General features: G+C 38.8%; 2 protein-coding genes across 3 annotated transcripts in view; both read left to right on the top strand.

Moving 5' to 3' along the window:
* G6P (Glucose-6-Phosphatase) overlaps positions 1-1,788 on the top strand; it is a 70,856-nt gene extending 69,068 nt beyond the window's left edge. Inside the window, exon 5 of one of the 2 annotated variants that reach the window (XM_067769546.1) lies at positions 832-1,788. In XM_067769546.1, coding sequence (XP_067625647.1) covers positions 832-886 — 55 coding nt within the window. In that variant the 3' untranslated portion in view covers positions 887-1,788. The remainder of the gene's footprint in view (positions 1-831) is intronic. The other variant, XM_067769545.1, reaches the window with a different exon arrangement.
* A 4,820-nt stretch (positions 1,789-6,608) lies between these two features.
* On the top strand, positions 6,609-7,721 carry LOC137242181 (uncharacterized). Its single transcript, XM_067769542.1, has one exon. It carries the CDS (start codon positions 6,681-6,683, stop codon positions 7,503-7,505), a length of 825 nt encoding a protein of 274 aa, XP_067625643.1. The 5' UTR covers positions 6,609-6,680; the 3' UTR covers positions 7,506-7,721.
* Positions 7,722-13,616: the final 5,895 nt, after the last annotated feature.

The raw sequence follows: 13,616 nt of genomic DNA, 5'->3' as shown, positions 1-13,616 counted from the left end.
AGCTATATATTGCGCTGGCAACCCATTGAACGGGTTGCGCTACACAACCCCCTGAACCAATTTGGTATTTTAATCGCCTCTTACGCAGGCATGCCTACCGTGGGTATACTCTAAGCCCCCTAACCCGCTGGAGCCATGAGAAGCGTTAGTGACCTTGGGTGTCCCAAGGAAAGTTCTGTCGTGTCTTGTGTTGTTGGGTGAGCGGCCAGGCAGCAGCGTGCAACAAATGCACCATTCAGGAGGATACCCCTGCTGAGCCCAGAAAATCTGGGAAAGTTGGATGTACTGGTCGGATGCAGCAAACGAGTATATTCTGTAATAGCATATGATCAACTTGAAGATAACCAAACGTTTATTTTCCTGTCCAACAGGGAACTGGTTCTAGACCCTGCTGCTAAAGAAGGATAGGCGTAGTCACATCAATTCGTTCCCGGTTCTCGGGGAAATCAGTTTTAGCAGTACTTTGCACTTTTCATACTGCACGTCCATACAAGAACTTCGGATAATGAATTAAACAGTTGTTGTTGTTGTTGTTGTTGTTGTTGAATTAAACAGTCATCTGCATTTGTTTGTTTTTGTAGCACGTCTAATTTCCTTCGTAACATCAATCAATTATCCTTTGTTATAATGTTGTGTTATCTATGAATGCAACAGCGAAGTATCTTCGGGTACCCCTGATTCTAGTTATCTGAAATCTCCTTGAGTCCCTTGTGCCTTTGGCCTCTCAGAAAAGAGCTAATTGTGGAGCCCTATTTATAGAACACTTTTCGGGTTAAATATATTAAAAACTTTAATCTATCCTTACTGTTATTAGTTTCTTTCTCATTCTAGGAAATTTGATTTTGACGATGTGCGCATAGCAATATTCAAAATATTCCAGCTGTAGCTGAAGGAAGAACATAAATTTGCTCAAATTATAAGAAAACCCGCCTTTTTAGTACCACAGATAAGGCGCTAACAAGCATACTATGGGAAAGGGTCAAGACCAAAGGATCAATATCACCTGTAAATCGACTTTGATAGCACGAATTGGGGCTTCCGATATTATCCCTACAAAACTCATATGTCTCTGCAAACTGATGTTGAACAACACCACCAGCGCAGGAAAAATTGGGCATCATCACTGAGCTTCGAAAGTTTCAGAAAGGGCACAGCTATTAATAGACGTTATTGTACTTAATTAGCTTGTACATATTGTAACGAATTTGCTTGCGAATCCTCTTATTTGCAATCCTCTGCTAAGTTCGAATCACTAAACTGTTGAATAAATAACTCCAATTTGTAATAATGCAAAATGGCCTTTATTAAAGTACTTCACAATAACAAACTGTGCAACGAATAGCTTGCTTAATAACCACACTGATTGATAGCTCAATGAAACTCTACTATTCAAAATAACACTGCTATTGCTCGCTAGATATCGTCTTAATCAAACTGCTTGACAACTCAAATCAAACTGAATTCCTTCTTACTCGCTTGCCCCGCTTTTATAGTTTACGCTGCATACTTCTAGGTTCTTCGATTTCCAGACCTTACTAGTTGTTTCGGCTACAAAATCGCCAGCCACAACTACGTGCACAAATTATTGCTCTCTCTTGTGACAACTCAGATAAGATATATGCATGTGTTTGTAGTTTACAGTCTCCCGCACACACATAAGCGTATAAGTAAATTCATCGGTGTGTGACATCTCATCTCTCGCTGCCTTGTATGTAAATGTTGCTCGTCGGAATGTGTACATATGTGTAGACGCAATTATTGATTCGTTTATGTAGATACATAATGATTGAATTATTGATGTGAATTCACGTCACTGCTTAGCATCGGCCTGGAGATGGCAGCACTCCTCAGTTTTGCTAATATTCGTAACAATATCAATATACACATATGTAAAGTTCACTAGAGTAATAAGGGAATAATTTAAATTGTAAAAAAACATTGTATATATGAATTATTTATAATTAAATATTATCTGAACATAAAGGACGCGTTTCATTCATGGAAAAGGCGATTTGACAGAAGGTAACCGATAGGCCAGTTACCCGTGTTGTTGTTGTTGCATATGTTTTGGTTAGCGATAACGAAAACATAACTGATGAAGTAACGTAAACATGTAAATAACATCGAGCGAGAAGGAATGTCGAAAACACAATAGGTAAGAGCGAGAAAGCGAGTCACACGTACACTATTTTGAGAGAGCGCATGCGTTACCTTTTTCACGACAGCTATGTAAAAGTCATTAAGACGATAATTGGTGAACAAGTTATTGGTGACGATTAAGTAATCGATTAGGTAACAGGTGCCTGTCTTGTAGGGTTGCTACTCATACCTCTTGTTCCAATGGTACGTGAATCAGATACGGATAGAGATTAAAGGGCGAATTAATGGTGACTTATAACCATAAAGCCATAACCAATACAGCTGATCGAACCTGCCTTAAGGAAATCAATGTAAGCGAGTTAGCGTTATGGTATGGCACCATTAATCGATTACATTGATTTCCATAAGGCAGGTTCGATCAGCTGTTTTATCTGGTTATGGCTTTATGGTTATAAGTCACCATTAATTCGCCCTTTAACCTGCAAATGTAACAACAATGTGAACCCCATATGGATCACATTTTTGTTACATTTGCATTTTAAATCTCTATCCGTATCTGGTTCATGTACCATTGGGTAATTTTTTACTTTAGCTCACAACTGCTAAAACTCATCCAAAAATATCGGAAGGTGTCAAAAGACGCGCCGTGGTCCCAGGACCACGATTCCGAAAGCGTAAATTGAAAATTTTATTTCTGTGAAAAGATATTTCCAAGAAACCGAAATTTGGCCCCGTGCCCCCCGAAACTGGGGGTGGGATCCACAGTATTTTTGCGCAGAACACCTTTCTGCTTTGGCGGCCTTCGGCCGCGCTTATTAAAAATTACCCTGGGTGGGTCCAACACCGCATGCGCTCTCTCAAAATAGTGTACGTGTGGCTCGCTTTCTGGCTCTTACCTATTGTGTTTTCGACATTCCTCGATGTTATTTACTTGTTTAAGTTACTTCATCAGTTATGTTTTCGTTAGTGTATGTTTGTTTGCATTTATGTCGACGTGCCACCACCTTATAATGTTCTACCAAGATAAAAAGATATTGTTGCGGAGCTGGCAACACTATTCACCACCTTGATTTGTTTAAAAGTACATGTCGCACCGCTTAGTGTGGACGCACTTTAATTGCAACAACGAAAAAAGCGACAATAGTACCGACGTGTTTTCCGCGAATAACTTTTAAACGAGATATAAAATATAGTTTCTGCTTTCGGATTCTGAATCTTGACGCAAATACGCGTCTTTTGATACCGCTATCGACATGTGCGACCCGAATTTTAAGTGCACGACTTAAGTTGAAATTTTATAAAATTTGGAAATTAAAAAGCTTATATTTCATAAACTAAGAGTTTCCTAGAGCTGCGGATGATAATTTTGTGATTTTTAGGACCCCCTCTACCCCTACAAATCAACAAAAGTTTGAAAATCGTGGCACCTTATATAAAATCCAACCCCGTGATCGAGATACGGATCAATTTGATGTTGCATTTGCATCCCTGTAAAAATTGTTGGATTACGTGTTCCATTTTCTTCATGTTGGAGTACTCTAACAATACTCCTTTGCAATGCGTTTGCGGACCACCATCAGCCGATCATTGCTCGTTTTTAACGACCGTGATCACAACACGATGACGATCGAACAGTGTTGCCAAAAGTAAAATATTGCATACAAATAACTGATAATAAAATTTTACTTTAGCAACTCTGATAAAATGCAACAGCGCACTGGTTTTATATATACATACTATAGCCGGAGTCATTGGTGCCGTATGTCGTATTGCTGTATCCGTATCCCTAACGTAATCAGCTGTTTATCGTTACGACGGTAAACCAAAACCCAACCCTGCAAAAATTGTTGGATTACGTGTTCCATTTTCTTCATGTTGGAGTACTCTAATAATACTCCTTTGCAATGCGTTTGCGGACCATCATCAGCCGATCATTGCTCGTTTTTTAACGACCGTGATCACGACACGATGACGATCGAACAGAGTTGCCAAAAGTAAAATATTGCATACAAATAACTGATAATAAAATTTTACTATGGCAACTATGATAAAATGCGCCCTGGTTTTATGTATATATACTATAGTATAGAGAGATATTAGTTTCTTTATTCACGCAAATGCTAAATAACATAAGAATATTCGTAGTAAAAAATATAAAAGTTGTATTGCCCCTCTTCATTTACTTTCATTTTAAATTAAATTCACTCCGATAATTCTTTCCGACACATTTCCTCATTAGTACTTTGGCATATGATCCTCTGTGGGTGCTCCATGGAGTACAACAGTGAATGTACTTTGGAAAGTACTCTCACGTATGTACTCTATGGAATACTCACAAACAAAGCGAGAGTGGGATCACCTACTCCTCTCCTAGGACATCGCAATGGTAATTGGAGCACATTTTTTGTATGAATACAGATTAGTTTTGGAATACTCCTATACTCCTAAAGGAGTATTCCTTACATTATTTATGGAGTACTCGCGTTTTTTGAAGGGAATTGGTTGGCTACGATACGGTTACGACCTTAGCGGCACCAATAATCGATTGCATTGATTCTCATAAGATTGGTCGAATCAGCTGTTAAAAGGTTACCGATACGGTTACCGATAAAGCACCAATGTCTCCAGCTTATAGTATAGAGAAATATTAGTTTCTTTATTCACGCAAATGGTAAATAACATAAGAATATTCGTAGTATAAAATATAAAAGTTGTATTGCGCCTCTTCATTTACTTTCATTTTAAATTAAATTCACTCCTATAATTCTTTCCGACAACACAATTCGCCTTTAGTACTTTGGCATATGATCCTCTGTGGGTGCTCCATGGAGTACTACAGTGAAAGTACTTTGGAATGGACTCTCACGTACGTACTCTATGGAATACTCACAAACAAAGCGAGAGTGGGATCACCTACTCCTCTCCTAGGACATCGCAATGTTAATTGGAGCACATTTTTTGTATGAATACAGATTAGATTTGGAGAAGTCCTATACTCCCAAAGGAGTATTCCTTACATTATTTATAGAGTACTCGCGTTTTTTGAAGGTATGTTAAATAGCAGTGACAAATTTTATCTCAAAAGCGAAGAATCACTTTTGCCAATAAATTCTATTTTGGACAGTTGGTAGGGCGAAGAAGCGGCCATAACCGTTTAAACGACTAAACGTAAGTGAAAAAGGAGAAAAATTTGTGGAAATGGTATGCCAAATTTTTGCGTTTGCCAACTGGGACGCCAATTTATAATGAAGAAACATTTTTCGGTTTTGGGTAAAAGTCTAGAACACAGGTAGACTGCTAAAACGAGAAAGGTGTCGAAAAACAACAATAATCCGAAGGCGGAAAAGAAAAATTGCAGGGATGCACCTTAACGTGAAGCTAATCGTTTATCAAAAAATTTCCACCGTTTCCGTTGAAACACTTCGAAATATTATCGATAAAGTAATTATCAAGATAAATTGTATCTCGTTTTTAACCGAAACGAAAAGCTTTCGTTAACGTTAAAAATGTTAACAAAAACGTGATACTTTGTGTTTGAATTGCGCTGGCAATGCTATAGCCATGGTGAAGCAGTAAGGTGGTAACAGCGAGCGGACATACACACACAAACTCCATGTAATTTGTTTGTGTAATTCGTTGGTGGTAATGTCAAAAATACTCTGAGAAATGTTCGTACTGTCAAAATTCATGAGAAAAGTTGCAATCAGCTTGGCTAATGCTTTCATCTTTAATGACTCCGCCATCAATCAGCTTTGCCAGCATAGTTTGAAATTAATAATCAACATAAACGATTTGATTTCGTTTTGATATGGCAGAAAACGAAACAAAATCATTTCGTTAATTTGACGTTCTTAACGTTAATAAACGAAACGAAATGACTTTGTTTCGTTTACTAACGTTAATTATCGTAACGAAATGATATCGGTTCGTTGGTTAAGCATGCCTGAAAAATTGTATCTCTGTGCGGAGATATTTGCAGTTGAAGTTGACAATTTTCATGTGGTTGTGGTAAGGTTGTTATGCACTGAAAAAATTTTATGTACACAAGGATTTTGCATGGATTTAATTTTGATGCCATCCCATTGGTGGACTACCGGCCAAGGCAATTTGTTATAAGCGCAGCAGAAGGCCGCCAACGCTTAAAGGTGTTCTGCGCAAAAATACTGTGAATTCCATCCCCAGTTTCAGAGACCCGCAGTAATCGGATTTCTGTTAATATATTTTGACCGAGTTAAAATTCTATTTTCCGTCTTCGAATTATTAATACTGACGTCAAGATGCATCGGTTTACAACTCTCCCGATATCGTTGGACGCATATAACAGTCGACCCCTGTTCTAGACTATTACCCGGTTTTGGACCGTCCCAATACTTAAAAAATAACAGAATGAAATGGTCTGACTGTATGTTTTATGTATGGTGAGTATATAGTATTATTTAGGGCATATAGAGATCTGGCATCATTGAAACCTTTGGGTGGTTTGTGTCAAAGCTTATGACAGCTGGATGTCAAATTGTTTTTGTAATAAAACTGTTGTGAATTTTATATTGTTGTTATTTGTAAATATCTTAGATTAAATAATGTCTAAAGTAATTGAGATTTACGATTCCGAAGATGAATCACCACAAATTCCACCAAGCAGCGAATCAGCCACTTCGCAACCTATTGATGTGCCACTAAACGCCATGCCCACGTTACCAAATTGTATGGAGGACGCTGTTACTGCGCCGGTGACAGCTGCATCTGGAAGTGTTTCCCCGCCCCCTTTAATAATTTTCGACGTAACATCAATTAATACATCACCTTTGCCTACAACTGATGTTGTGCAGGGCAGCCCCATTGCTACAACTTCCAGTACGAGTGCGGTGTCCACGGCTAGTACATCAAATGCCTGCGCCCCACAACAAACAAAACGTAGTAGACGTAAAAGTCATCACCATCCACTCTGCGCAAGTCCGGAAATAGAATTTGAAACCATAGCTTTAGATGATGATGATGACATTGCCACTAACAAACCAAAAACTAAAAATACATCAAACTCCAAGACAAATACCGAGGGTGCTGCAGAAAGCAAATCCCATAAATCACAAAAGCCAGCACCCAAAGCCGGTACATCCAGCGTAGAAACTCAACTAACCGATGCACTTAACGAATTTTTAATATCAGATGAAACCAAACAGTTGTTGCGCCAAATCGCTGAAGATCGTGTAAAGATCAACTTTTTGCTAGCCTCCTACAATATGCCAGAAATACAATTTTCTTTATACTCAAAGTCAGAAGTTCTACAATTTCAACTGGATGAGCGTATCAAGAGCAGACGTAATCGATTCATCGATCAGGCGAAGCAGTTGAAAAAACGACGCGATATGCTTCAAAACTCCACTGCACGTACAAGCACTTCATAAATGCAGGAACTAAGTACGATTAATTAATTATTGAAATTTAGTGACTATTTACAATTTATCAATTGTTTATACATTTATCATTTGCAAATATATTCACTCAACAAGTTATCTAGAATTAAGTTAAAATCTAATTAAGTTTGATACTGCACTGGGCGATTATACAGAGACGTGCATACATATTTCCATAAATACAAACAAAAGTACAGTAAATAATAAGCTACTTTGAATATTTTAATTTTTATAGAATTTTGTCAACAATGGCTTGTAGACAAATTATGACCATTACCCATTGCCGCTGAAAGTACAAAACAGTGCATCACATTTTTGCATTCATGGTGTGTGCGATGTCATTATACCTTTCATGAAAATGAAATGGTATATTAATTTCGTCACGAAACCGAAAATTGTAAGTCCTTAAAGGAAAATAGATAGACCCACCATTAAGTATACCGAAATAATCAGGTTGGAGAGCTGAGTTGATTTAGCCATGCCCGTCTGTCCGTCTGTCTGTTTGTATGCAAACTAGTCCCTTTTTTTTTTATGATAAAATTTGGTGAGCGGGTGTATTTGGGTCTCCGATTAGACATTTGTCGGAACCGACCGGATCGGACCACTATAGCATATATCGTCCATACAACCGATTTTTCAGAAAAAGAGGATTTTTGTAATATCTTACCCAATTTAACAGATTGAAGCTTCAAACTTCACCATATACTTTCGTATACTGCACATATTATTGCCTGAAAAAATTTATGAGATCGGTCGTATATATAGTATATATCCCCCACAACAGATTGTTCAGATAAGGAACTTTTCGTAATTACTGCCCTATTTTAAGAGCTAGAGGCTTCAAATTTCAACGAATGCTTACATATATAGCATATATTGTTGTCTGAAAAAATCATAAAGATCGGTGGTATATATAGTATATATATGGTGGTATATATAGTATATATATATATATTTTCGCAAATTTTAGCCCCATTTTAACAGATAGAAGCTTCAAATTTCACCGAATACTTACGTATATAGCATATATTGTTGTCTGAAAAAATCATAAGAGATCGGTTATATATATAGTATATATCTCATACAACCGATTGTTCAGATAAGAAACTTTTCGCAATTTCTACCCCATTTTAACAGCTATAAGCTTCCAATTTCACCGATTGCTTACGTATATAGCATGTATTGTTGTCTGAAAAAATCATAGAGATCGGTTGTATATATAGTATATATCTCATACAACCGATTGTTCAGATAAGAAACTTTTCGCAATTTCTACCCCATTTTAACAGCTATAAGCTTCAAATTTCACTGATTGCTTACGTATATAGCATATATTGTTGTCTGAAAAAATCATAGACATCGGTTGTATATATAGTATATATCTCATACAACCGATTGTTCAGATAAGAAACTTTTCGCAATTTCTACCCCATTTTAACAGCTATAAGCTTCAAATTTCACCGATTGCTTACGTATATAGTATGTATTGTTTTGTCAAAAAATCATAGAAATCGGTGATATATATAATATATATATGATGGTATATATAGTATATATATATAGTATATATATATTTTTTTTACGATTTCGGCCCCATTTTAACAGCTAGAAGCTTCAAATTTCACCAAATGCTTACGTGTATAGCATATATTGATGTCTGAAAAAATCATTGAGATCGGTGGTATACATAGTATATATCTCATATAACCGATTGTTCAGATAAGAAACTTTGCGCAATTTCTGCCCCGTTTTAACAGCTAGAAGCTTCAAATTTCACAAAATGCTTACGTATATAGCATATATTGTTGTCTGAAAAAATCATAGAGATCGGTGGTATATATATTATATACTTCATATAAACTGTCATTTTGAACCCTTTTTTACGGCTAGAATTCAAAATTCATCAAATTTCATCAAATAGTTACGTTTACGTCATATATTTTTGAAATACGTGATTCGTAGTCATAGTTTTTACATGCAGACCACAAAAAACGTGAAGCTTTGCATCCTCACACAGATTACCTACCTATTTTTTATTTTATATTTATCTTAAAAATCGTTTAGATATGTTCAAAATTCACCAAATGCTTACGTGTTTAGCATATATTGTTGTCTGAAAAAATCGTTGAGATCGGTGGTATATATAATATATATCTCATACAACCGATTGTTCAGTTAAGAAACTTTGCGCAATTTCTGCCCCTTTTTAACAGCTAAACGCTTCAAATTTCACCATATGCTTACGTATATAGCATATATTGTTGTCTGAAAAAATCATAGAGATCGGTGGTATATATATTATATACCCCATATAAACTATAATTTTTGCCCCCTTTTTACGGCTAGAAGCTTCAAAATTCATCAAATTTCATCAAATAGTTACGTTTACGTCATATATTGTTGAAATACGTGATTCGTAGTCATAGTTTTTACACGCAGACCACAAAAAACCTGAAACTTTGCATCCTCATACAAATTACCTACCTGTTTTTTATTTTATATTTATCTTAAAAATCGTTAAGGTATGTAGATCTGTTCACTATATATTTCTTATCTTATACATCCGATTATTCGGAGATTACGAACGGGATAAGATTATTGTTCAGCCTCATTCATGAAAGGTATGAAGTCTTCGGCACAGCCGAGGACAGTCCCGTTCTTACTTGTTTTTGATTGCAGTTTGACCGTTTAGGCGATTCTGACCGAGTTTAACAAGTGCTTGTTTTAAGCTCTTCATTGAAGCGTTAATTTTTCTATTTTTAGATATTGCTTGAAAGCGGCCGTAGTATCGATGTAGTGTGCTTTCTCCCATACCGAAGGTGTCCAAAGAGCGCTTTCACAAAGAAGACAATTTGCAATTTTTGTGTTCCGTTTTAATTGTTCCTACAAATTGGAAATTGCAAGCCAGATGAGTTTCCACTAAGAAGCTTTTAAACTCTTACCGTATCCAGATCGAAGTTGAGATTGAGTAACGCGCGTTTCCCTAGGGAGAGAGCTTTCCTCTTCTGCGAGTTCTGGGTATTTTTCTTTTTTCCCGACATAGAGGTCCGACGCCTGTTTGTGGATATCACTGAGCACCTCCTTGTGCTTTTTTGCTTCATTCGGCTGTGTTACCATGTGCCGTATTTCCTCATAAAGCCTACGGAGATGACCCCCTAAGCTTCATCAACAGATGTCTGCTGGGATGCTTAGGTTTCTGGGTATTCAATAGAAACTGTTTGTTTAGCACATAATATCTCTACGTAATGGGGAGTACTCTCACCTCATGGTGTAGATGGGGTTCTGGGGATATAAGAAGACAGCTCGCAGCGGTTTTGAGGGCAGTATTTTGGCAGGCCTGTATTTTCTTTCAGTGAGTAACCTTTAGGCTGGGTGACCATATCGGTGACGCGTAGCATGCAATCGGCCGGCCAATTGTTTTGTAAGTGGTAATGAGCGTTTCTTTATCTTTACCCCAAGTGCTGCTCAGGGAGATAGCTTTTTATTTTGTTATAAAGCTCATCGTTCTCTTTGCCTGGGCCTGTGGCCATTATTGTGCAGTCATCGGCGTAGAAAACGATAGTGACTCCTTCTGGTGGTGAAGGTAGCTTTGATTTGTAGAAGTTAAACAATAGTGGCGATATGTCACCACCCTGTGGCATCCCTTGTTCAATTCTTCTTGGTTTGGATGTGACATTCCTGAATTTTATTTATTTTTTCTTAATTTTATTTATTGCACCAATGCTTGCCGACCAGACAGTAATTTGCGGTCTACCACTTAAGACTTGGAGAAAGGGTGGGGGTTTTGATTTAATCCCCAAATTTTCTGAGTGCTAATGGCATTTAGCGCGGTGGTAGTGCAATGTAATTTTCGGAAGCCATGTTGATGATTGGCTAGTTGTAAATTTGCATTAAAATAAGCATAATGGCTTCAAGTGTCTTGGCTACTGGCGATTGGAGAGATATCGGACGATAAGAATCTCCTATGTTAGCTGGTTTCTCAGACTTTAATAGCGGAACCACCTTGGACATTTTCCACTTTTCGGGGATGGCGAAGGTGGATAGGGACAAGTTGAACACGCGCTAGATAATTAAATCCCTCTTTGCCCGGGTTGTTGTAGCAGTGCTTCGCCCCACCTAACAGCCGCAACCGATCACAAATTGTCATCAATATCCTCTAACGGGAGTCCAAGGAAACTTGCTGTTTCAGCAGGGGTGGACCATAAGGAAAGGGGTGTTAGAGGCGTTGGTTCCACATTACAATTAAAGAGATGGTTGGTGTCATGTGGGGACACATTGCAAGCGGGGCATACATTTTGTATGTCGGGGTTGATTCTGGATAGGTAAGAGTTTAACGTGTTACAGTATCCAGAACGAAGTTGAGCAAGAGTGACACGCGTTTCCCTGGGGAGTATGCGTTCCTCTTCCGCGAGATTTGGATAATTTTCTTTAAATACTGGATTCACCGGGCAATTCCCGGCATAAAGGTCCGACGCCTGTTTATGGAGTTCACCAAGGACCTGCTTGTGTTTTTTCGCTTCATACGGCTGGGTTCTCAGGTGCCGTATTTCCTCAGAATGCTTAAGGAGATGAGTCCTTAAGCCCCTAGGCGGTTCCGGTTCATCAATCAGATGTCTGTAGGGATGCCCAGGTTTCTGGGTATTCAACAGGAACTGTTTGGTCAGCATCTCATTTCTCTCCCTGATGGGGAGTATTCGCGCCTCATTATGCAGATGGTGTTCTGGGGACATAAGAAGACAGCCCGTGGCGATTCTGAGAGCAGTATTTTGGCCGGTCTGTAGTTTCTTCCAGTGGGTGATTTTTAGGCTTGGCGACCATATGGGTGACGCGTAGCACGTAATCGGCTGGCTAATTGCTTTGTATGTAGTCATGAGCGTTTCTTTATCTTTTCCCCAAGTACTGCCAGCGAGGGATTTGAGGATTTTGTTACGGCTCTGAATTCTCGGAACAATTGCGGCTGCGTGCTCACCAAAATGTAGATTCTGATCAAACGTCACACCCAAGATTTTGGGGTGTAGGACAGTAGCGTAGTGCCATCGACGTGGATGTTCAAAATGGTCGACATTTGGGACGTCCATGTTGTAAATAAGGTCGCGGAGGATTTAGTCGGTGATAACGTCAGGTTTCGCGAGGCGAAAAAACTGCAGAGATCAGGGAGGTAGCCGTTTATTCTATTGCATAGATCATCGATCTGTGGGCCTGGGCCTGTGGCCATTATTGTGTAGTCATCGGCGTAGGAAATGATTGTGACTCCTTCCGGTGGTGAAGGTAGCTTAGATATGTAGAAATTAAACAAAAGTGGGGATAGGACACCACCCTGTGGCACCTCTTGTTTAATTCTTCTTGCTTTTGATGTTTCGTTTCTAAATTGCACCGATGCCTGCCGACCCCCCAGATAATTTGCGGTCCACCTTTTAAGACATGGGGGAAGGGTAGACCCTTCCAGGTCTTGCAGTAACGAGCCATGGTTGACCGTATCAAAAGCTTTTGATAGGTCTAGCGCTACGAGTACTGTTCTATGATGGGAGTTTTGATTTAAACCGCAATTTTTCTGGGTGCTAATGGCATTTAGCGCGGTGGTAGTGCTATGGAGTTTTCTGAAGCAATGCTGATGAGGGGCTAGCTGCAAATTTGCTTGGAAATAAGGGAGCAAAATGGCTTCAAGCGTCTTTGCCACTGGCGATAGGAGAGATATCGGACGATACGACTCACCTATGTTAGCTGGTTTCCCAGGCTTTAGTAGCGGGACCACCTTGGCCATTTTCCATTTCTCAGGTATGACAAAGGTGGAAAGAGACAGGTTGAAGACATGCGCTAAATATTTGAAACCCTCTTTCCCTAGGCTTTTAAGCATCGGCATGGCTATGCCCTCTGGGTCCACTGCTTTGGATGGTTTAGCACGACCAATGGCGTCCTCAACCTCTTTAGCGGTGATGGTGATTGGTGACGCGCTGAATTTGTGTTTATGTGCGTGTCTATTGGCTCTCCGTCTATCTTTGTCGACCGTAGGATGCATTATATATTGTCGGCAGAAAGCGCTCGCGCATTTTTTCGCGTCCGACAGCACTTTGTCGCCAGAGGCGATGGAAACTTTGTCTTTGT

This window comes from Eurosta solidaginis, chromosome 2 (assembly GCF_040869045.1).
Source record: "Eurosta solidaginis isolate ZX-2024a chromosome 2, ASM4086904v1, whole genome shotgun sequence".
Taxonomy (NCBI): Eukaryota; Metazoa; Arthropoda; class Insecta; order Diptera; family Tephritidae; genus Eurosta; species Eurosta solidaginis.
Note: the sequence above shows the minus strand (reverse complement) of the source record. Positions and strands in the feature narration are given on the sequence as shown.

Excerpts from the sequence above, each read along its gene's own strand:
- LOC137242181 (XM_067769542.1), top strand. The coding sequence starts at position 6,681 with ATGTCTAAAGTAATTGAGATTTACGATTCCGAAGATGAATCACCACAA.